The sequence below is a fragment of the Ixodes scapularis genome, unplaced genomic scaffold, assembly GCF_016920785.2.
Source record: "Ixodes scapularis isolate PalLabHiFi unplaced genomic scaffold, ASM1692078v2 PGA_scaffold4__175_contigs__length_147842914, whole genome shotgun sequence".
In the NCBI taxonomy this organism is placed as follows: domain Eukaryota; kingdom Metazoa; phylum Arthropoda; class Arachnida; order Ixodida; family Ixodidae; genus Ixodes; species Ixodes scapularis.
In genome coordinates, this window is record NW_024609879.1 from 43,045,266 (window position 1) to 43,069,632 (window position 24,367).

General features: G+C 44.4%; 1 protein-coding gene across 1 annotated transcript in view; it reads right to left on the reverse strand.

Annotated features, from left to right (window-relative positions):
- Positions 1–280: 280 nt before the first annotated feature.
- Positions 281–24,367, reverse strand: part of LOC8024319 (putative acyl-CoA synthetase YngI) — an 85,819-nt gene continuing 61,732 nt past the window's right edge. The window contains exons 10-16 of the mRNA XM_040214673.1: positions 21,485–21,576; positions 18,431–18,507; positions 18,223–18,330; positions 11,141–11,286; positions 8,935–9,076; positions 1,933–2,046; positions 281–400 (exon numbers count right to left, since the gene is read on the reverse strand). Coding sequence (XP_040070607.1) covers positions 281–400; positions 1,933–2,046; positions 8,935–9,076; positions 11,141–11,286; positions 18,223–18,330; positions 18,431–18,507; positions 21,485–21,576 — 799 coding nt within the window. The remainder of the gene's footprint in view (positions 401–1,932; positions 2,047–8,934; positions 9,077–11,140; positions 11,287–18,222; positions 18,331–18,430; positions 18,508–21,484; positions 21,577–24,367) is intronic.

The following is a 24,367-nucleotide window of genomic DNA, read 5'->3' on the forward strand; positions in this document are numbered from 1 at the left end:
AGCACCGGGGTTGCTATTGCGCGCAATTGCATCGAACCTAACGATAGCAGAGAAGTTGCGGAAATCTTAACTGATTTTTTTAAACATTCCGATGACCTTTAAGTATACTTTTGAATTTTTTTCTATGTTTGATAGTGCAGAGACCGCAGTCATTTACACCTTTTGTATTCAGAAGACTCGGCTTCCTCTCGACTGAGTATTATTCCACACTCAGGTCAAGGACGTGAAAGAAGCATACCTTATTTTTCGATATCTTTATTTTGTTTTATGCACAGTCGCTTCACAGGTTGAAGATTCGGATGCTTTCCTCACGCATCTTGTTCTTCTGAACTTTTCCTGTGTGAGTCCTCGGGAAAGAGTCTACGAACAGCACGAATTCCGGAACTTTTATCTCGGGGAGCTGTGGTAAGAAATATATTTTAAATTAAATTCACATTAAAATGAACAAAAAGAAAGAACTTTACATTTTTTTATAAAATTGCCTTTTTTCTTTCTTTTTTTGTTCTTTCGCATTGAACTGGTAGTTATATTTTCGCTGTTCTTGAGCGATTCTAAAGGTTTGAAACTTATCAGCTTCTTGTGGTTAAAATCTTAAACGTGTATTAATCTTCTTGATATTGAGGCCTCAATAAAATAGTCAGATATAATTTTGGTAAATATTAAATTGTCCAGATAACACTGTAACTCACGTCAATTATTGCTAGAGGTGTAGTGCTACCTGCTTTCTAAATATTATCTAAGTGTGATATTAGAAATATATTTTTGCTAGAGTGCCAAGGCTGAACTAGTTATAATTAGGGAGGTGTGTTTGTTTATAGCCGTGTTTATGGTAGGGCGTGGCACAAATACTCAAATGATGAAAAGAAAATATAACACTGAATTCTATTTGGTAGAGGAGCGCGAATCACGATTGTAGCCTCATGTGACACAATCGTCGTCCAAGTCTAAAACAACGGAAGTAAGGATTGCTCTCTCTCTCTCACTGGAGAGGATAAAATTAAGAGTTCTTTTTTTTTGCTTTCTTTGTTTTTTTTTATAGACCGGTTTTACACCAGCGAAATCTTAATGATTGTTTTTGCTACTCGCTACTCGTAAATGTAGGTTGTCCACTGTATTTTGTATTTTAAATATATACATATTTTTGTTTTTGTTCAGTAACTCGCCTTATAAATGTGACTGCCGAGTTTAGAAGAGGTCGTGTTTCAGATTGGACAACGACATTAAAATAGTCACTGGATAATTTTGGGATGCAGTGATGAATAAGCAAATGTTTAAACTTGGATGCGAATATGGGTTGTACAACCCAAACCAACTGTTGTCCAGTGATTCCTTAAATAGTGATTGAATAGTGGCCCCACGTGGTCTTTAGTGTTGGTGAAATGACGGTCCAATGTAAGTGCGAATAATGCTCGAACGTTCCATTAATTATCGGCTTAATTGTGGCCCAACATTGGATCGAGTTGCACATTCGCGAAATTCAACGTTCGACCAGTATTGAAGCTAATTCATGGCATTGATGGGCCGATATTGTTTCAAGAATAGTGTGCCACCTAGGCACCTCTCTTTGAAAAAAATATTTGGTATCAAATGAAGAAATCGCCGTGTGAATAGCAGTTTCCTAGCAGTATAAGAATACCTTCCTCTTGTAATAACCTTATTTTACGCACCCTTCTTTAAATTCCCGTCAATATTTGTATAACTTCTAGATGTTTTCTAAAGTGTGTATTAATCCTATTTATGTGACTAGCCATGTTACATTTTCTTAGTTTGTTTATGTAAAAACAAATGTTAAATAACAAATCACTTATAGCTGGCTGATTATATGGTGCCACCGTGAGGTCTTTTCCTTTATGTTCACTTTCATCTATTTCTTGTTCCGTTGTGACCCCTAAATTAATTTTGACCGCTATGGATCTTGAACATTTCACATACCTCTTTTTCCTCGCAGAAGTCTGTGATGTCTTTTTGGCTTAAACTTTTATCTGATTTCAGTTTGATCCACGCACAAATCTTCTCTACCGTCCTTTCGTCCGGTACTCCAAGCACCTGGCGAGGAGTAGAGAGAAAAAAGACGAAATTTAAATCAGTATATGTCATTTTATGCAAGTACCAAAGTAGATTTTACGTGTGTGCATTGAAATGAGTAAAGTTTGTACATTCTCAAGGTATCTGGGAGAAATTTCTATTTAAGATCAAAATTAGGTAAAAAGCGCTTTGAAAAGGATCACGTTCGATATATATATATATATATATATATATATATACATACATATAAACTTGAAATTTCGACAAAGAGCAAGTAATCACATATAATTAAAGCTCGTGTCAATACGGGTCCGCGGAGATCCCAGCTCCCTTCACAATTACTGATCAATCAGACGCAATCTTCTGACACCGGTAGTAGTAAGGCACGCTTTATAAATTCCTTACATTGTCTTGCTTGCAATGAAAATGTGCCACGTGTTCTCAACTGCAGTGTTTGCCGTTTGTTCAATTACCATCTCCAATATGCCTTGAAGAAGCTGGTGGTCTAGGGCTTTACAAGGAAGTTATTTCTATAAATTGCGGCACTTAACCGAAAACTGCCACAGTCCTGTGTACCCGGCAACAGAGAATGTGCTTTTTACCATAATATTTATTTTAATTACACCCAATTTCGATGGCAACAGAGATACTACCGGCCAGTACGAATATCAGGCAGGAACAAAGTCATTTATTTAGATTAACTGATTCTGTGCGCGGAACCAGTCTGCGGTGAAACCGGGGTATATAGAAGGAATGACCTGAGCGCCTGCCACAAGGCTGATTTTGTTAACTGTTGTTGCGGAAGCAGTGCACTGAATAAGGCGAAATCATGCTCAATTTCAAAATTTAAAAAGTCACACAGTCTCTTCTAATATTCTGCAACATCGAGGGAAAAGAAGACAAGACGAAATATGCCAATAATATATATGAATATAATCACAATAGTCTAAATGAACTAAATAAACTGATAAAAAAGAAAGTAAATAAAACTAAAATGGGGATAACTTCCACATATATAAAATAGCCATTCTTACTGTTGTTATTTGTACGTGGATGCGACCGTAGGAGACCGAATCGAGATGGAACGCCTCTAATTAACATTTACAACTATTGCATTTATGGAAATTAATTCTAGCATCTGCTTTTCGACAGAAAGCAAACTGGAGGGCACCGCTTTTTAGGATTGCGTCGTACTAGAATGCTGCGCAAGCAGGAACTGCTTCGTGGGTCCCCTTGCTTCAGAGCAAGCAAGATCACTGCTTTGTCATAGGTTGCAAGAAATATTAAAAACAAGCAAAGAAGGAAGAACCTAGTTGTTTTTATTGCACTCGGACGAGCATGTTTCACGCAGAAAAAAGAAGCTTCAAAGGTGCCTTTAAGAAAAGAGAAATCAGACAGATGGACATAACCTCCTTTTTTCTCTGTGCCTGCCTGACGAAGAAAAATACAAGGGTGGGGGGGGGGGGGGGGGGGGGGGCGCCGTCCTAAAAGTTGTTTGCCGCCGCTGGTGCTTCAGGGCGGAGGGCCACCTTCGTTGGGTCAGCATTGACAGACCAGGTTGAGGGAGAGGGTTTCTCACAAACAATGGAAAGCGTCCGCAATTTAATGGCTGACACCTCCCGCGGCGATCGGTCGCAGCTGGGCATGCGCTGGGTTTTCTCCTGGCGAAGAGCAAGGCCAAAGGAAAGACGGAGACGTTCACAGATGATAAACGCTTTTGACACCTCCTCGCAGATCGTATAAAATATGCTTCCCTCATAACACACGACCCAATAAAGCAGTTCTAAACGCAGTAGAACAGTCATTCTAGTGCAAGAGCAGGCGACGCATAGCGCTCAAAACCCCGGCGTTAGCCTCCCTAGAGTTGTATTACTGGGAGTTTCAAAGTGCTCGAACCTGGTCACGTTGTTTAAGGGCCACATTTGCAATACGAGATAGGACGGGGTGCCCGCCGAAACCGTTGATCGTCGGCAAGCGTCACAGCCTTTCCACCTGCTTTCCTCCTCGCCCCTCGAGAACGCAGGGCACGCGCACTTGCGACCTATCTCCGCGGAAGTCGTCCTCCATTAAATTGCAAACGCTCCTCATAGACTGAGATAACGCACACGGGAGTTATAAGAGGACAAGGCATGAATAGTCGAGGGCTAAACACGACTGCCTCGGGGACACGGTTCCGAGTGACACAGACTGCGCAGGAGGTTATGACATGGCACAACAGAGAGAAAACAGGATCCGCAATGGACATCTTATTACGCGTACATTGATTCTCTGTGGTTCAGGCAAGTCTTCCTTGGACCATGGAGCATTTACTGGTTGGACCCCGAGACTCGTTCAACATAAACCTGGAGACCCAATGTGGGTCCAGAAATCCAAGGCGAGTTAAGGGGTCCAACGAGTCTAGATGTCCATGGCGAGCCAAAGGTTCCAACGACTCCAGCGATTCAGAGGCCGGCAGAAGCAAAGACAACCTTGTCGGACATAGGCCAATACGTGTCGGTTCTATCGTTAACCGCGCAAAAGTTGACCACCATCAAGCACCCTCGTCCACTAATTTTGAGTCAATTGCGCACGTGATTTTTGTGCGCATAGTCTGAACAAAATTAGTACGCTTCTTGTGCCCACATTTGCGTATTATGAAAGATCTGTCCTGTCTGGTTTGCCCCTTTCTTTTTGTATCTTTGCGCCGTTTTATTCCATTATGAAAGATCGACACGTTCCGTTTGCAGTGTGAACATAGCAGTAGAACCAGGGAAACGAGACTCAATCCCTTCCTTGTTTTACGTTATTCCAACGAAGAGGAGAAAATTCTTAAAAAGGGCAAAATGTAGAAAATGACGGTATTCGGCTACACTCTTAGGAAACAGAGTTGAGACTTCTTCTTAAATGAAGAACGCTCTTGTGACCAACGTTTCCTGCGAAGGGAAGAAACTTTTGTCTCTAACATCGGGGGAGAAAAATTAATTTCTCGTATGCCTCTCAATAGGGCGCCTTCAAAGGGGGGATTCAAGCTCAATGAAACTTAACAATGGTGCTACGTGTATTGTCAGTCTGAAGACGGATCTCTTCCACGATTTTACAGCAAACAGTTTGGATGCTTTTCGGACCAGCAAATATTTCGCGCTACTGGAGCCTTTGCGGTGCCTCCAAGCAGCTATGACGATGGAAGCAGTCAGGCGCTTGAGGCACATTAATTAAAACAAGCTACTGCTTTCGGAGTGAAAGGAGCAGCACTTTGAATCATAAAATGAGCTTTTCACGACTTTTAAGTATGGGCGGTTTTCACAACGCGCTTTTGATTTCGACTTCAGACCGCCTGGTGCTGTGAATATCTGATTCGCTCTAGAAGACTGGCGCGCACACACGCCGCCAAGGCTTTTTAATGTAGCCACGAGTTGGCGTCGATCTTTGTGAAGTCGCCAACAGCCAAAGCGGACTTCCCCCGCAGGTAAGAAAACGTTTTTAAAACAATGCGACTCAGAAGATTATTTTTCGCTTTAAACACTGCGGTTGTAAATATAGAAAACCGAAGATCAATCACTTGCCCCCGACTAGCTCCCACGTCTCACATTTGCTATATATATACGCACATTCGAGGAAAATTAATGCAATAAAAAGAGGTAAATATAACCCAGCCTACTTCGCTCATTGCACGGTAACCAGAACGCGAAGCGTGAACGAAATTTAAATCACTCGCCCCCAGATGGCAGGTTCACGTAGAGTAAATGCAAATAGCTAGACTAAGTTGCGCTGGGTACCCAATGGCACAAAGAGACGATAAGGAAAGTAATCACACCATTTGAAGAATACCTCCTGCTATATTAGAGCGATCTTGAAACGCTACCTTTGACGAGCGAGTGTAGAATAGCAAAACATTTAAATAAAAAGTGTACACGAGAGAGGGCTAGGGAGAAGATATGGTAATGACAGAACGTAAGGGAGCAATTAAGCTGGTGTATATCAAATATTTTAGTGACAATCTGAGGCTAAGGTATTAACATACGACGACAAGGAAGAGAAGGAGAAGGAGATATAGTAAGAGAGAAGGAGATATGCTAACATGTTTTATTGAGGAGTCTTAAATTCATACGCAACAAAGACGATCTTTCACTCGCGCAGCTCTTGCGATTCAGTCACCTTTGTTATACACACATACATAAGCGTGATAGTTCATACAATACCCTAAGGAGAGCATATTGAGCCCATCAGCACACAAACACAGCACATAGGGACCTCAACCTAAACGTGCATTATCCTTATCGCTATATACGCTGCGCCTTTTACTAGTCATTTCAAAGGTAAAACTATTCTCGATAATCATCAAAGCAAGCGATATTTTACTAATATCTTGATTTCTTCTAACTCAGCTGGAAGCGATAATTCATGTAGAAAAATCGCCTTTCGACCTACATGAATGCAGACAAGGCCGTTGGACAAAGCCGCGATTTGTGTCGCGTGTTGTGTGCGTTTAGCTCGACGCGGCAAGCTTAAAAAACAAAGGAATAGTGGCATCAACTGTAGTAAATAAGCGACTATTATGTACCCGGATATACGTGGAAGGCAGAAATAAAATAACATTATATTGACTGACCGTAGCGCCGATTATTTCTGGCGAATACACCGTCCGGCATTGATGAACGGCGAGCCCTCGATGTTCCCAAGTGCATAGTTCCTTACCGATGGTCAGCGCGTTAAAATCTGTTAGTCTTATACGTTCACGGCTTATGAATTAGGGCATTGATAAGAGGACTTTATGCCAACTAGCCCACCATTTTCTTTTATTACTAATATGATGTAACAGGAGTTTTATTTATTTTTTCTTGATCACAACATGACTGTCAACTAAATAATCTCCGGATATAACACAAATAAACTTTATATTTTATCTTATCATCGGTCTTTTTGTTAGTTTTATTTTAATCTTAATATTCCAGACTGTAAATATCCGTATATGTTAACCATCTAAGATTAGAAATATGCTGCCTTTCCGTCATATCTAAGACTGTCCATCCATTCCACGAGAGTGCAATTGCTTTCGTGGAGAGGAAAACCGGTCATTGGAGATTAGAGTTACATTGCCACTATAATTTAGGAGCTATGGTTTAAAGCACCGTTTTATCATGACTATCTGTAGGTCGACCAATTTGACTGTAATCGCTCAAGTGGTCTTTTCAGACTCTTTATTCCAAAGATGATTGTTAACCTGCGACTATATGTCATATAATCTTGCTGTTACACCACTGGTACGAGAGACACATGGTGACATCGGCGACCATTCCAGCCTTCATTCACAACGTACAACACTGCCATGGCAGTATGGGGACACTCAAGAGTACACAGAGACGTTCATCGTCGGTTGACAGGGTGTAACAGGAAACATAACCGAACGTAGCTCAGACGTTACGCAGCCATTCCTCTGCAAAGCCTCTCTGTCCTGGACGCAATGTAACCATGACTTCGTTGCCGGTACAGCCATCTTAATCCAGTGCACTTAAAACTGCTGCAACGGGGGTAATCAGTTTATGAAACGACGAATCATTGACATATAATTTCATCGACACGCGATGTTTCATGAATAAATTGTTCTATCGACCAATCGCGTCATCAACTACAAAGATTAGATTTCCTTCTGTGAAAAGCAGCATCAGACTGTCGCCGCGAAGAGGCAAGTATGGTTATGTCAGGGGGGTTTACATTTTATTGTTTTAATTAGCGAACGCAGACTGTCGCCGAAAATTGGAGCTAACGGGGGTCCCGATGGGTTAGCCGGCTCCTCACTTATACATGCGCGACGAAATGTCCCTGCGGACTGCGATTCCCACAGCGACTGTCCATAGACGTTAGCGTCGGCGAAAGGTACGTCCATAAACGCGTGTCCATGAAAAGTTGACGAAACGTAACTCCACGGAACGAGTTTCGACGAAACGACAGGGACCCCGGCTACGCTGCTCCGGAACTTCGCTGTAACTAATCACTTTATTTGATCGGGCGACAAAATTGGCACTTTAAAAGTTAATGAAACCAAGGGGTTCTGCGCGTCTAGACTGATATACTAGCGTACAGGCGGCCTAAATACTGACGCTTAATTAACTAAGGAGTTTTAAAGAATAACGCATGCGACGTTCCCGAAACACGAAATCGAAGAAGAACGAGATGGAAGGGCGGAAGTTTCCTTCCACCAGCCGAAAGAAGGAAAACAAAAAGCCTGCTTCTTCCTTCTTCCAATGTCTGTTTAGGTGCGCGTCAGTACAGGCGAAAAATAAGCGTCCTTGATACATTCTTTCCTTTTGTTTTCTTACAGTGTACGTCGGAACAAAAAACGACAAGGCGAAGAAAGAGGTAACTGAGCCATGGCATAACTTTCAACTGAATGATTAGTTTACGTAAAATACTTTAGAACTTACAAGGGTTTCAGAACTGATTGAACAAAAATGGTCAGCAAGCGCGTTTTTATTATGAAAATTTTTTAATTAAAGGTGAAGAAGTTGGGTTGGAAGGAGAAAGGTGACCGCCGACGTCTACCGGTTGCGCTAGCCTATTGAGATTTTTTTATAAATAAATGCATATATTATTTAACCAATTGAAAAGCAACCACGACTGAACATTGTTTTGCAACTTATCTGTCACCACGTACATCCCTCTTAAGTTGCTGAGTATATTGTGGTACATTGTGGTACATGAGTACATTGTGGTAATTCTGACGAAGTTTGGTGAGCGTAAATATGTATTCACTACAATGCGTTCTGCCGAGATAAATACATAGTTTCAAAGAGGTTATTGCTCTGTGGTTTTAAAATGAACGTGTATATGTTACGGGCTTTCTTCGACAGAACGACACAAGTCCATGACCCGCAGCAAGTTGAGTATGTACTCGTGCACGGATCGCACCGCCTCATACTTCGGGAAACATACCTGAGCCTCCTCCACGTCTGGGTGCGTGTTCAGAATGTTCTCTATTTCCAGTGGCGCCACTTTAAATCCCTTGAAGTTAATCATCTCCTTGATGCGGCCCACAAATGTGATCCGACCGTCCTCGCTCATTGTTACTTCGTCCCTGCGAACAAGTTGTCACATCGAAAATAAAATTTTAACACGGCAATAATTTTTTATTAACTCTACAATTTTCTAAATTCTCAAAGCCAGGTTTCCCTGCCAATTGCTTTATTAGTCAACGTTTGTCATCATACGTAAAAAATATATGAAAAAAATCCAAAATTTCTCTCACTCTTAAACATCTCTAAAGGAACACTAGACTCCTGCCGGAATTTTCTTTTAAGAAAGGAGCTAGAATATCTATACTTAAAAAAATGAAGAGAAATGTTTCTCTGGGAAAACAATTTCAGGCCGTAATATTTGCATTGCCAGGCTCATTTTGGGTGTTTCATATTTTCAGATATTGTCGAGATATCGTCCCCGAAATAGAGCCACGTTTCCAAATAGTGGAATTTTGTGTCATAAAGTATTGTGCTGAAAGCATACTTATTACATAATTTTACGATAAAGGCATCATCTCCATGTACCCAGGACTTGCTTTGTGGGAGTTTTAATATTAAAAGAAATTGGCAAGGATTTCTTAAGCGTCAGGTGTTCCGTCCTATACGTGAAGAAAGTGAATCGCATTCGATAGCGCCCTGGGGGCCGAAAGAAGGGAATACAAACAAGACGCGCTGGAATGGGGGATCACCAATCTTAGCCGCCGCAGCATAGTGTTTCATGCAAAGGTATCACCATATCTTCATTTATCTAAAGGGATCCGATACATAGTCAAGCTGTTTTCAACAGCTCTTTGTATGGGCGTTCCCACCAGAGTTTCTGGAAAAAACTGGATTTGATTGATTGATTTCTACTTGGGGATTCACTGCACCTAAAACAATTATTTCTGAAACTGCAGCCGAAAGTAGCGAACAGTAGTGTAGAAATTTATGACAGTAGAGAACGGTAGTGTAGAAACACTAGACTGTAGGACTAAGGATGCTGCAGGAATTGGACTGGAACAACGCGTCTAAAGAGGGGCGGGTCTAGAACTAATTTATGAAATTTTAAAGAGTGGAGGATATGAACAAAGAAACAGTTAAATGCGAATCGTTATTATTTTATACTTCGAAATTTACATTCATTCGGTGAAGGAGAAACTTATAATTTAATTTCGGATACATCCGTGGAACGCGATTGCAAACAAACATTTTCTGGTTATTAAGGATTGGAAGACTATATATGAAACTATATATGTAACTATATATGTAGGGAAACTATATATGTAACCAAAATTATTAAAGATATGTCACAAAGGTACAGGGAAGCTTACTGTTTTTGCGTTGTCCTGGAAAATTCGAGTGAGTGGAACAACAACAGTTAAGGGTATTTAATGTATCTGTGAAAACGTCCACTTAAATAAGCGCGCAACGTTGCACAATATCAATTTATTTCGAAGTTTGCGTGTTTACGTCATCAAAATATTATACTCAGAGCCGCGTTTGGTAATTGGTAATTTTGGAAATACTTGGTAATTTTAACATATTGATGGGCACACGTACAAGACAATATTAAAACAAATTCTTTCGTGCAACGAGAACACTTTTTTGTGTTCAGGTTCTCCGACTCATCTAGAAATCAGTCTGGGCTTTTTGTATTATATTCCAGTAGGCTTTAACCCTCTTTGTATACAAACAAATTCTAACCTGCTCGCTGCGAAAACCAAAACAAGTAGTGTACATATTTGTACTGGTGTAAATAAATATTTGACTATACATCACAAATATTACTTGCGGTTAGAATTCTCACAATGAGAGAGTTCGTTTGGAGGACTGTTTTTGTGGATACTTTATTTTTACCTAAATTAAAGTTTGCAATTACAAACAAAGAGTGCTTCAGAAGCGAAATGTCCTAGCGCTGTCCCACATCAGGTAGTGCATTTATGAACCTTCTTTTTTTCAGAAAGTATTGCACGTTTTTTTTTTTTTTGTTTCAGTAACTTTGCCTAGCTTTGTCTTCTCAGAATTGTTTATAGGCACCCAGCACGCCACACCACGCAGATTACTGTACTCGTAATTTCGCTGTCACAGTGTGGAAAGTTTCATTAAAGCTGTGGCACTGCAACTGACGTTACTGCCTGCCTTACCCTGTGTAGTACCAGTTGTCTCGGATAGCGTCCTTCGTCATGGCCTCATTGTTGAGGTATCCGTTGAAGACATAAGGACTTCGAGTGCACAGCTCACCCCTCATGTTCCAGGGAACCATCCTGCCTTCAGCGTCCACAACTTTTACCTGCAGAGGATGAAAGACGTCGTATAGTTTCTGTGTTACTTGGCAATATTTTGAAAACCAGCTTTAAGTATTATTCCACTCAACTTACAGTAACTATAAGAAATACGGTGAATTGTAAATGTATTTTTATTTTGGTAAGTATATATTACTTAAAATTGTTTTTCAAGTAATTCGGATATAAATGTTAACAAAAAGACCTTTAATGTAGCAGTGCATTTTTTTTTACAACAACTCTTTTGCGCACTAAGGAAAAAGAAATCGGATGTCGGAAAATATGTCAATATATGCGAAAACGAAGAGGACATCAAAAGATAATATAGAAATCAAGCTGTTTTCAGCGCCCCTCCAGGTTTTTTTTTTTTTTTTGTCTGTTTTTGAATGCCACTTGGCCGAATTCCGTCAACGGCAGTTAGAAAAGGACAAAAACGTGAAGGTATGTCTGAGGTAATGTAGACTTTATTGATTCCAAAACTGCTAGATCTCCCCGTCACGCGAGTCTCTCTTTGGAAAAGAGTGTGACGAAGCGATTCCCTCGGCCAACAGACGAGATGCGATTTTCCCAGCGGCGTCCGAGACCAGCTAGCTGTACTAGAATCTTTTGAGTCTTGGGGTCAGGATCCTGCAGGAAGGATTCTCATGCGCCTGGTTGCCTGGCTTGCTTGACGGAGTCTTGATGGAGTCCGGGCACCCCCAGGGAGCGTGGCGATCTCGCCACAGTTCATGCAAGACGGGTCATAGGTATCTGGATACCGCGAGTATAACTCCGCCGGGTTGAGGAAGGTCTCCCTCTGGACTTGACGGAGGATGGTGGATTCTTCTTTGTTGAGAGTGCTGTGAGCCTCTGGGTAGGCTCAGTGTTCTGCTCGGTAGTGGTCCAGCACCCCCTTAAAGGTGCAGAGGTTGTCGTTGCTCCACAAGGCGAAGGTCGAGTGCTCACTTGGTGTGCTAGCCCGGTGTGTGAGAGCGCGGGCTGCACTGAGAACACTCTCGTTGCCTGGGAGTATCGCAAGGGCTGGAGACCACAGGAAGCGGACTGGGTGGTCGATCAGGCGATTGTCAGTGGCGATCCTGAGGGCTTTGTCAGAGATGTGGCCACGCATGTACTGCCGGATGGCCATCTGGGAGTCACTGACGATGACTTTCGTTGTGCTGAGGGTGAGGGCCAAGGTGATGGCTGCTTCCTCTGCCTCTGCACTGTTACTTTTATGCATGCTGCCTGCCGTGAGGATTTGGCGGGACTGATACGTAACTGCAAGGGTCATTCCACCTCTGTCAGGTGAGGCTGCGTCGACGTAGGACACCTCAGAGCCGTCGTAGCCTTGCTGTAAAGTGTTGCAGAGCCTTGACTCTGGCCATGCGTCTGCCTGCCTCGCCCACTGGATGCATGTGACGAGGTAGAGGAGCAATCTGTAGCTGCTCGTGTAGCTCTTTTGGAAGCCAGCCTCGCGTTCTGTGCCCTGTTGGGGGGTATTTGATGCCCAAAGATGTGGGGATGGTTCTCCCCACTGTGGTCAGAGATAACCTCTCGTAGTGGGCTATCCTCTGTGTCTCAATGATCTCCGAGCCCAAGCTTCTCGAGTCGCGAAGTCTCTGTTGAAGTTGGTAGATGAAGCGCTTTCCTGTATACGCAGCGGATGATGCGATTGATGGCATCCTTTTCCGTGAGTGTCAAGTCCAGGAAGGGTGCGATGTAGGCAATCCTGCTAATCACGAATGTTTTGAATTTTGATAAGGCGAATGACATTCCGCTCATTCATCCCATACCGTTTTGCGGCGATTCTTGCAATGAATCTTCCTACTTGCTGTGCGTTCTTACGAAGGACTATGATGCTGTATGTGCTCTTGCCATCTTCTTGCAACTGCAGACCGAGTATTTGAGTTCGCTGGACTCGAGGGACGTCTTTGCCTCCAACCTGCAGTATGACGCTTAAAGGAGTTTTTGCCATGGTGCCGGCCATGAGTATCAACTCCGTCTTTTCCTGAGAGCAGGCTAGAGCGCGCTCCTTAGTGTAGGCTTCTACGATGCGTATAGCTTCTCACAGCGAGTCTTGGATGGCGCCGTTGCTCCCTCCTGTCTTCCACAGAGTGACATCACCTGCGTAGATGCTGTGGTGAAGGTTGGAGATACCTTTAGTTTTGTCGGTAAATACTCCATAGCGATATTTAAGAGAAACGAATAGAGCACTGGCTCCTACGGTGCGCCAATTCCGCCCAGAGTTTGCAGGTCAGATTGGAACCCGCCGGTCAAGACCTGTACCTACCTGCTTCATAGGAAGCTCTGTATGCATTTGAAGATTCGCTCGCTCACAATAATGGAGTTTAGTCCACGGAGGATGGCCGCGTGGCTGACATTATCGAAGGCTTTCGAGATGTTCGGTTCGAGGATGGCTCTGGTGTCCTTCTTGGGTGCATATTTCTGTGACACGATCTCATGATGCAGTCGTAGCATCACGTCTTGCACCGAGAGTTTAGGTCTGAACCGGACCATGGTGTCCGCGAAGACTCTGTTAGCTTCTGCGTGCCTGTTAAGGCGATTGAGTACGGCATGCTTCAAGACTTTCCCGAGAGAGGATGTGAACAAAATATTGCGCAGGGCGTCCAGTTGTAGTTTTTTTCCCAGGCTTGGGTATAAACACCATCTGCGCAGTTTTCTAATATTCCGGGATTTTTCCTTTCCGCCAGCAGACGTTGAGGTATGATGTTAGCCGGTCAATCTCTCTGTCGTCCAGGTGGCGCAGTAGTTTGTTGGAGACTTCATCAGGTCCTGGGGTGGAGCGGGTCTTGAGCTCTCGGATCGCAGCCATGACTTCGAAGGGTCGGAACTCTTCGTCTAGCGTAGGGTTTGGCTGGCCCGTGTATTCCGTCGGAGGTGTTGGCGGAGCTCGTCCAATATACTTGTTCTGTACTGCTTGGAGAAGCTCTTTTCCATCATTCTTGAAGGAGTTCAGGATACACTCCATCTGATTGTGAACTTTGGTTCGGCTTTGTCTGAGGTCGAGGAGATGTCAAAGAACGTTCCACGTCTTCGGAGTGTTGGGAGCTCTTTCGAGCTCATTGCAGGTTTCTTCCACTGCTGAGCTGTGAGATTGGTGCTGTGACTCTCGATGGTCTTTCCCCTAATGAGCCACCATCCCGCAGCCTTTCTTTTGTGATGTGTATCAGGACCTCACCGACGTAAATTAAGAGATCTTTCTTCTTCCCCCTTTTGTTTGAGTTTGAAGAGTACCGGTATGCTATTAGTCAATGTTTTACCACTCTTTTGCGTTCGGGAACCCGATAAAAACCACAATATTCTGTCAATATATTACAGCTATGTTTGAGACTTTGCGTTGTGTTCTTTTTTTTTGTCTAATATGAATTGTACAATGTTGCGATTCGTTTGCGTAGCCGATAATTTCGTTTCCATCGCCATAATCCTGCTTTAAGGTTCGTCTTCTTTTCCCCTAGGTGCTGGAGCTGACTGTTAGCCGCGTTCAGATTTACATCCTCGGTAATGTTTCGCTTGGCTGAGCCTTCAACTTCTGCGATGCCTGCAGTACACTGGTCCAGGGCCTTGGTCTCTTCGTTTCGGTCCATTTCGTCTAGCTCCTTCCTGAAAGTGTCCCACTCGACTACTCGCAAAGGCCTTCCCTCGGGCTTCGTGGGGCCGCGTCTCAGGAGGATGTTGATGATGTAGCGGTCACTGCGCAGAGTTTGTAGGGTATTGTGTCATTCTTCTTCCAAGCAGTGACCGAGTGTGGTGTCTGGTTATTTGTCTCTGCGTTCGCCCGTGGCTTTCAGTGTTGGCTGAGTCGGGTCTGTAAGTAGGTCCGGTCCCTGGGTGGCTATGTCCTGCCAATGCTGCTGACCCTTGGCACAATCTTGCGGATAGCACCATGACGTGTGGTGCGTTAAAGTCGCCAACGATAAGCAGAGCCTTTACCTTAGACACGTCTATGGCGCCGCGCAGGAGCTGGTGAACCGAGTGTCGTGTCTTCGGAGGCCTGTATCCATTGAGGATGAACGTGCTGCGATGGCTATTCTTCTTGCCCGCCAAGATTTCGATGAGTGTTTGTGTTCGATGATATTGATGCCTCTTGGATGAAGTTGAGCTGGTAGGTTGCATCGCACCAGCGTGGTGACTCGTACGACCTCTGATGAGTTGGTGTGATTAAAGACTTTGTATCTCGGAATGGTGATGGCCTTCCACGTTTCTTGTATGGCTAAAATGTCTGGTCTGCGTTCTGGTGCTAGGGACTGTAGGTACTGGTCAAGGTGTCCCCTCTTCGGAGCCAAGCTTCGACAGTTCCACTGCCACACAATGCAACCTTTACTTGTTTTCGCCATTGTTGGGTTGTGGGAGTCTGTCCAGGATGGTCTTCAAGTACTGCTTTACTTCGCGCATCTCGCCTTCCACCTGGTCTATGCGTGTGCCTATGTTTTTGATTGGTTGTGTCCTGTTGCATGGCTACTCCTTCATGCTCCATGGTTGTGCCTGAGGGAGTAGAAGTGAGCAGCGTCATGTTCCGGCGGACAGCTCTCCTCTTGGGAGTTGGTCCTGCTTCCTTTCTCTGCAAGTCGAGTTGCTGTTGTACTGCGTTATACCGAACTTCGGCCTCCTTCATTTGTCTTTCCGAATCTGCAGTTTGTAGCAGAAGTCGTGCTACTGTGTCCTGAAGTTCTCCATTATAGCCTTCAACTCTGCGAGCTTGGAGGAGGTCTTGTCTGCCGTGCGTGAGGTTGGCTCAGTTTTGGGGTGAGCAGCTACCACCTCGCTCCACCCCACGCTGTGTGTGGCCTTTGATCTTGACCTCGACCTGCTGGGCCTGGCTACTCGACGTGGAGTTCTGCTCCGTGACATGGATCGTCCCCTCGATCTTGATCTCGCTCTAGACGTCTCAAGTGGTGGGAACTCGGAGCTCCGCAGGGCTGGGCTTTCGACATTGGTGGTGTTTGGTGGTGCGAAGTGTTTCGTATTGGGTGGAGTGCGAAATATTTTCTTGCACTGCCTTGCTCCCGTTGGGTGACACTTGCCACAGATTCCACAGATGGGCACACATGCATGGCCTTGTTCGGGGTGGTGCGTACCGCAATTATGACATTTCGTTGGGTTTGTTCTTGGCAGACATCACCAGGGTGTCCTAGGTTACCGCAGTTCACGCAGTAATCCCGTTTCTTCTTGTGGAGAAATCATCGCCTCTCCCCACAGCTATTATTATACCCAGAATAGAACGTGGCGACCCTGAAACAGGATGATAACCTAGCTTAACTGACCCATTATCCTCTCTTCTACGATCCTTGAATTGCCGGGGTGTACCAAGTTCAAGCTCGTAGTGATTATGTCATCCGTGTCTTCCCCAGGAATGCCAAGGATAACTGCCTGGACGGTATCGTCTGGTGCTATCACGTACGTTACTACGGGCTACTGGCGAACGTCAACTTCAATGCCTTGAACAGAATTGAGTTTTCCCGCTCGAGTTTTGTCGGGCGTGCTGAAGATCAGGGTGTTCTGCTGCTTGTTGTACCCAAAGGTGTCGGTTCGGATTAATGCGCTGTCGTCTATTTCCGCCGCCTTGAAAACACTTTGTCGGAGGACTATTCGATTCAACGTTCGCAAACTCAATGCTCCCCTGAGTCGGAGAACTACCTTCATGTTGTCCTTCGGCAATATAGTCGGCATTGGCTTCGGAGTCGAGCGAGGCCTATTTGCTTCTTGGAGCCAATCGTGAGACTTAGCAGCGCTCTGGAGAGTTCTAGAGGCTTCTTGCTTCTTGCGTAACGCATTCAGGAGCGCCGTTGTCCATCCAGATCCCTTCGCGTAGAAATCCTTTTTGGAGACATCTTCTCTAAAAATTACAGCTCGACACAGGGAATACCTAGAATCGCCGGTGGTATCTTCTTGTGCCGCCGAAGTCTCCGACGCATGCAACGAGCCGTCGGCTTCCATGCCGATCTAGCTGTTAGGCCTGACTGGTGTTAGGCTTAGCCGTACACAAAGCGTGCTCCGAGAAAAAGGCAGAAACTCTCAAGAAAAGTCGCTTACTTTAGCGATTTTTAACGTCCAGAAAGTGAATGTCCACTTCGCTTGACCACAGACGCAAAAAAACAAAGCACTGACTAAAACATTTCCGCACAGAATTTACCAAAAAACTACGGAGCCTATATGTAGCCTGCCAGCAGTGACGACCCGCCTCATCTTTTTCCCCGAATGCCTCAAAGTGCATTTTTCATTTGTGTCGACCAAATGCGGGAAGAAGCTGGACGGAGCCACACGTACCAGCAGCGAGGGAAGAGGTCCCAGAGTATAACTGTTCGGGAGCTGGGAAAGAGTACATTGTACCTTTTTTTTTTATTACGTTTGTGCGCATTTGTACATCTTCTCCCCATTCTCTTGCTTCCCGCTCTAGCCATTTTCGGAAAAGACCGTCCCGCACGTTCTTCCCTCCCGTTTTCGATGTACCGTTTTTACCTAAACTGAAACGCATATCGAGGATGGTTAAGGTTCATGAAACAATGGAAAGAAAACTCGACAACATAAACAGTTCCTTTCAGTATACAAGTTTCCTTGCTACCACTTTCATTTTGTTTCTGCGCAGCCTGGTAGTTTTCCGTCTTCATTATTTTCAGTATAGTGTGCTCATTTTTTCGCAGGTGCAATATACATTTTGCTAGATGTGGAGTTCGCGTACAAACCTACTCAGATGTTCTTCAACCAAGAGACACCTTCACGAAAATATTGGCGGGACACTGTAATTTTCCTGCACCTTGCCGAACTCAGCCATTTGTTTGATCTGTTGTACGAGAGGCCGAACCTTTTGTTTTTATGAGCTTTCTCTTTCAACCAGACTCCAGCGCGTAAATTTATGGAGATGTTGAAAGCTTAGGTAGAGATCTGATCGAAAGGCATCAGCTAATCCTTAGCTTAAAGAAAGTGACCAGCAACCGGTGCCTACCGACCTCAACGTTATCCAGCGGCGTTCCAAGCGTTCGAATCCAGCGATCTGTTGGTTCACCGGGATTTGTGCAAGTGATGACCGGACTGGTTTCGCTGGCGCCGTATACAATCTGAAATGTGGCACCATTGAGCGACGTCAGTTAGGAATACAAGGTTACTGAATAGCCTTCCTTAGAAAAAAAAAGAAACGCTTCAAAATTGTTTACGTACGTATAGATGTTGGGCATTCAAACTTGCGATCGCTTTTTCAATGGTGGCAGGATTACATAAGGATCCACCCATTATTGCTACGAAAGAAATGTCAAACGAAAAAAAGGCATCCAGAAGACAAGTGATTAGAGATAATTGCAGAAATGAACCATGTAAAATGTTGAGACAAAGTTAGAAAAGTACAAATAAGGACGTGGGCAATGCAGCGAAGCCACCACCAAAGTCAAAGGCTTCAAGTGTGGAGCGCAGCAGAGAAGCTGTAGGATGTGCTCTGCACTTATATTAGAGTGTAAAGACCAAACCAAGATTGCTTTAAGCCGCTATGAATCAAGCCGAGTAAAAAAAAAAGCCGTGTTGGTTTCGTTTTGTAATTAGATTCTAATATATCTGTACTACAAATGTGCTTTATGTGTAAACCGTCTTCTAAATAGATACAAGCGCTATGGGTGATGATGTTTTGACGATACGGAGCTTAAAGGGCCCCTGAAAAGAAGAAAAAAGTTTTTCAAAAACAGTCTGGTTGAGACACGCGTGTCAAAAAATAAATTTTACGCGAAAAAAAATTTTTTTTAGAGCAATATTGACTGCGCCAGACGCAATTTAGTCGGCAGTCACCTCCTTTCCACTTTTCTCTCTCTCGGCATCTCGGGCGCGTGGAGGAGAGGTAGTCCCCGCCTCTTCGTAGTGGATCGGCTTGGCTGCTTTCCTGGCTTGGCTGCGCCCCGCACGAGAGCCATTGCTACTTCCTGGCCGTGTTCCAAAATTGACTCGATCTTACCCCAGGGTGAGGGTTTTGTACTCTTGGCGTTCTAAATCCTACCCGCGTACAGCGTTTTTCACGTTTTTCAATCTGTGCTGTCACGTGATACGATCCGCCGGAGAAACTCGGATCCATTTGGAGATTTGGAACACAGCCCCTGGCCGGCTGTCTGCCGGTCGAACGACATACCGCGTCGTATCGTGCACGTACCGTGGTCACCGTGGTCGTACACACAGTACATAGTCGTCCCGGTGGACCCCGACCTGAAGCGTCGGTTGCTTCAACGCTGCCAGCAGCTGGGCCTTCGTCCGTACGAGGACACGCCTCGCCAGCCGGAAGGCGTCCGCTCCGATCACCGCGAGGCACCCGCTTCGCCGCGGCGTAGCGGGTGCCTCGACGAGTTCGTTCGAGCCGCACGATCCTTCAAGCCGCCGCGAGGACACGCAGTGGTAACTGATTTTTTTTTTTTTATTAAACGTTGAGTGTGGTGCCGCGTGCCTCACTAAACTCTTTACGGGAACCACGGGAACCGACATCTAAACAAACATTGGCACTGGCGCGCGCTAGAAAACAAACAAAAGATGAGGTAAACGGGACACACGAATCGCGCAAAGAGCAGAAAAACAGAAACCTGTCACCCCGCGCCACTTCCTAAGTACTTACTATGACTGACTAACTAACACAAGCAACAAGCCCTCTTCAGAACGCGAAACGCGAAGACGGCGACCACGACAGAAAACAAAATGGCGAAGCTTTTGTTTGTTGTTTTGTTGTGGTATCCGAACGGAAGTTACGATTTTGTAAAACGTTTGTAAACAATTGCGACATTCATTCGATGGATTGTTTCTTAAACCTAAAAATATGTAATTCAAAAGGCGATTTAAAAAAATCACGAAGATTTTTAAACCAACATCTAAGCTGTCACTCATTCTATTGGCCAATGAGAAGCTGAGTTGAATGACCATCGCTACCAATGAGAAGCCGAGCTGAATGACCATGGAATTTGCGCGCAAAACTTCACATAAATCTCTCGCCGTCAATATTGCTCTAAATTTTTTTTTTTTTGCGTAAAATTCATTTTTTGACACGGGTGTTCCAACCAGACTGTTTAAAAAAAAACTTTTTTTTTCTTTTCAGGGGCCCTTTAAAGGTTACTGTCTTTCAACAACAGAGATGTGTTTTTCCTTGTGCGAAGCTGGACGTTTATTTTTTTGATCTTATCGCGAGAATAATTTTTTTAAACTTGTCGAGGCCAGCTGACCAGACATTCATTAGTGTATAACGCATCCCCAAATAATGTATCACAGAACAATACCCATGTGTTAAAATTGTACTTGAAGACGTAAAATTGCGATGCCTACAATGAGTGGTTTTTTTAATGCTCCAACTTACCATTTGTAAGAGTTTTCGTGCATTTCTTTACCGATTTGATATCACTTGTAAATTATTTGTCATTGCCCGCAAACACTGAAATTCGGTCGGCGTGGCGTATCTGGGGTTCCTGGAAGAACATCGCCTACTCCGGCGGAAGGCTATTGCAGCTTTCAGAGACACGACGCTGACTTTGGGTGAGAAACGTTGAGCTAGATTCCACAGAAAATGTGCGAAGGTTTTGCTGATCCTTTCTGTGCGAACTTCTTTACGTTGAAAAAGACTGTCATGCAATCTCTGGCGTAAACCGGCAAAACAGGTACTCCCGCCAGAGCGCCGCAGAAATGAACAATCAATGGAGGAGAATAAGACGTTTACTGCTGCGTCAAATTATGAACGTCCGATTTCGCGTTTATACGATTTATTATTGGAACCATGGCCTGCCGTCACAACGGTGATGTGGGTGAGAAAGAAAATGAGCGTTGTGGCAATAGCAAGAGGGAAACCAAAATATAAAACCCCTTTCCGATCACCGGAGCACAGCACGCATTACTGTGGGGCATGTGTGAGCACACATGCGTGAAAACCTCCAAAACGCAACCAAAAACAAAATAGCGCTCATAATATTTACTGCAATCAGTTTTAAGGTGATCCAAAGTTTCGGAGATGTCAAAAATGTGACGCTATGGTCACCAAGAAAAGGAGGACGGCAGGGCGTGCCATTCAAGTGCCCGGCCTCCAGCGCGCGCTCTAAGCCTTCCGCCGTGCTCTGGCTATCAGCCTGCGTTTGAGGTGCACGAAACGCCTAATTGCTGACGAAGGTAGCAAGTTTACGCTGGAGGCGGCATAACTAAAGCTGTTCCTTACCGTTTGCTCCTGGTCGCTGAATAATATATTTCTTTTTTTAAAGCTAACATTCCTACCTTTTCTAACCGAAGAAACGTCATGTACTCCTTCTTCAAGGTCCCGAACCATGGCGAAAAACAAGGTCGTTGAACCGTAGACCATCGTGCACCTGAAATTGTGAGTTATTTTTTATAAATATATGCTGGCGAGTCTTAAGCCATCAAACCTAATTTTAGGGGCTAATAGGTGAACTCTAGTGTGATCTCGTCACACTAGATTTAAAGTGCCCAGGGAAGATTTTCGAGATCAGCAAAAATATGGCAATAACTCACCTCTGCGGTCTCTAAGCATCCTATAAATTTATAAATCAAAACGATGTTCGGTTCATTTTCCTATTAAAATAGCAATGAAAACTGAACACACCGAGGTCATCTCAGGCAATGATAGGAATATTATTCCGGCAGCTAGGACGACATGTTCCGAATAAAAACGCGACAATATGTTCAGATCGCGAACGATGTTTTTACAAAGTGTGCGTACCTTTGTAGATTATGAAATAAAAAAAGTTGTCGAAAAATGTAGATTTTTTTTTTTCAAGAGAAAACATTATACTGCGATGACCGTCTCAAACGAGCGTACTGCTTCTTTTCTTGTTTTTGTTTTTCATTGTCTTTTGCAGGGGTGTTATGTCCCGTCGTCAGCTCTGTATAGCGGGTGCTCATCCGTTTGAATCGTAGTCTGGGCTATAAGGGCAACGAGCCGCGCGCATTCAAGATATCACTCCGCGGTACCACCGGTCGGAAGAGCGAAGTCATTTCGCTTGTTCTTGCATGACAGTTTTCCCGGTTTCGGAACAGGCTCCTTCCTTCGCCGGAGGTGACCTGGGCGTATTGCGATCTTTGACTGTTTTTTTTTTTTTTTTATTGAGAAATCGGACGCGTATTGCCATTATTTAGATATTTCGAGAATGCGCACAGCCCGCAAAGTGAATTGTAGCCATATTTAGGTGATCTCAGAAACCTCCTTAGGGCCCCTTTGATGTTTCGTCCTAATGCATGGGAACTTAAAATGAACAGGCGATCGTCTTCTTGACGAGGTTTGTCGCCTTAGCAAAGTGGCCACGCTCTCTTAGAAATCGTAAGACTTGCTCAAACCAGTGTGTACCCAAAACCCAAGCGGATTATCGAACGGAGGTGCAAGGCATCGAGATAAATGTTAGAAAAATTAACGAACAAGTACACTCTGTTTTACCCGAAAGACGCTTTCACATACGAGAGAAACTATCACGATCCTAAAAGCGGCCAATTCATGGCAGTCTCTTCCAGACCTACTTCTTAGTCTGGTCGCAAGGTCGCCTTGCACCTAGGGAGTTACGTGTGATGCGTTGTGTTTGTTCACATCCAGCCTTTGGGCGAAGTATTCACGTTCGCCTGAAACTAAAGCGCGTGGTAGCTGCTATGGATACCAAGCCATGGTCGCCTCCGCGGCTGTTCTGATATACACGTTTATGGAACGCCTATGCTTTCATAAAAAGCAGCGCCCCGATTTGAGCGAGTGGCCAAAAGATATTTTGGCCTTGCAGGAAATCCGTGGTTATTTTTATCTTGAAAGACGCAGTGGCGGACGAGATAAAAAAAAAAAAAAGTCCCGGCTCAAGCGTTGCTCCAAAGACCCCCAGTAATATCTATACGAGAAAAGCTGGATTACCATAGGAGCAGTCGTTGAAGAAGCAGCCTTTTTGCAGCTGTTCGATTTTAGTCATCAGTCCCCACTTGGTCAGCCGACGGTTGCTGCGTCATAACTGACAATAGCGCTGAGCGAAATGTAGTAAATACCACTTATAAGCCTTTATCCCATGAACGTATTTTGAATCGGCCGAAAACTGATTGTTCAATATGCCCATGCGGCCGATTCAGCCACGCTTAAACCCGGCGACTCAGCAATAGCTGGTCAAGCAGGGAGTGACGACAAAATGTGAATAGCCGCTGAAGCCTCCATATGGTCGAGCTTTCATTTGACTGATAGCGTGACCGCCCTTTTAAGCCACGCACTTCCAGCCGGGCTTTTTCGCATTGCCCGCGATTGTATATACCGCATCACGGAAGTTCAGTGAGATCACGCCGAAGTAGCTATTGTGCTTTCCTCTTACTGTTCCGAAGGGCCCACACAAATGTAACGATTATTTCGTATATAGCGAAGACACCGCATGTGTAGCTGTGCTACTTAAAAAACTGAAAGACAGCGAAACGTGAGCCTGAGATACGGTGGAAAGGACAGAATCGACGTTGCCTCATGTAAGCTTCCGACAAGGTTACGTGAGGCACTTTTCGAACACCCGCAATATGAACGTCGGTGGTGGCTTGTCCTCACTGATCTCTACTTTTCGCCGTGAGATGCTCTCTAGGGGCGCTTCTGTTTTCTGTTGTCTCTGCTGTCGGTAGTGCATGTGCTACCCACGATGTCATGTTTTAATTTTTATACCGCATAGAAGTTTGACATTGCACGTGCTTGCACCAGCAGAGTATGTTGGAGCATCGTCACTCTGGGTTTTGAAAAACATCCACCAGGCGGCGATGCACAAACTTCGTGCCGCGAACAGGGGGCTGAATGGCGCATAGCTGCTCCCCGAGCCTCGTGCATGTAAAGTAACCGGAAGTTCAATAGTTGTCCCTAAATACGGGCATCTACCGACGTCCTAGTACATTCAGTCGACGTTTGGTTCATGTCTTGTTCTGTATTCGAGTAAATTTAAAGATTATTTATTCTTAAATTAAATCCCATTATTAAGGCCATTGAATGTGGGACATAGTAACACTCGATAAATTAGTATCTCAAAGTGTTCACGTCCAATGGCTTCCCAGGAGGCATTTCCGGCCTGCTAGTGCTCTTACTGAGCTACAAGCACACTTTTATTTAGAGTGACAAGAAAATTCCAGAGCCTTAAGCGCTGTTCAAACCAG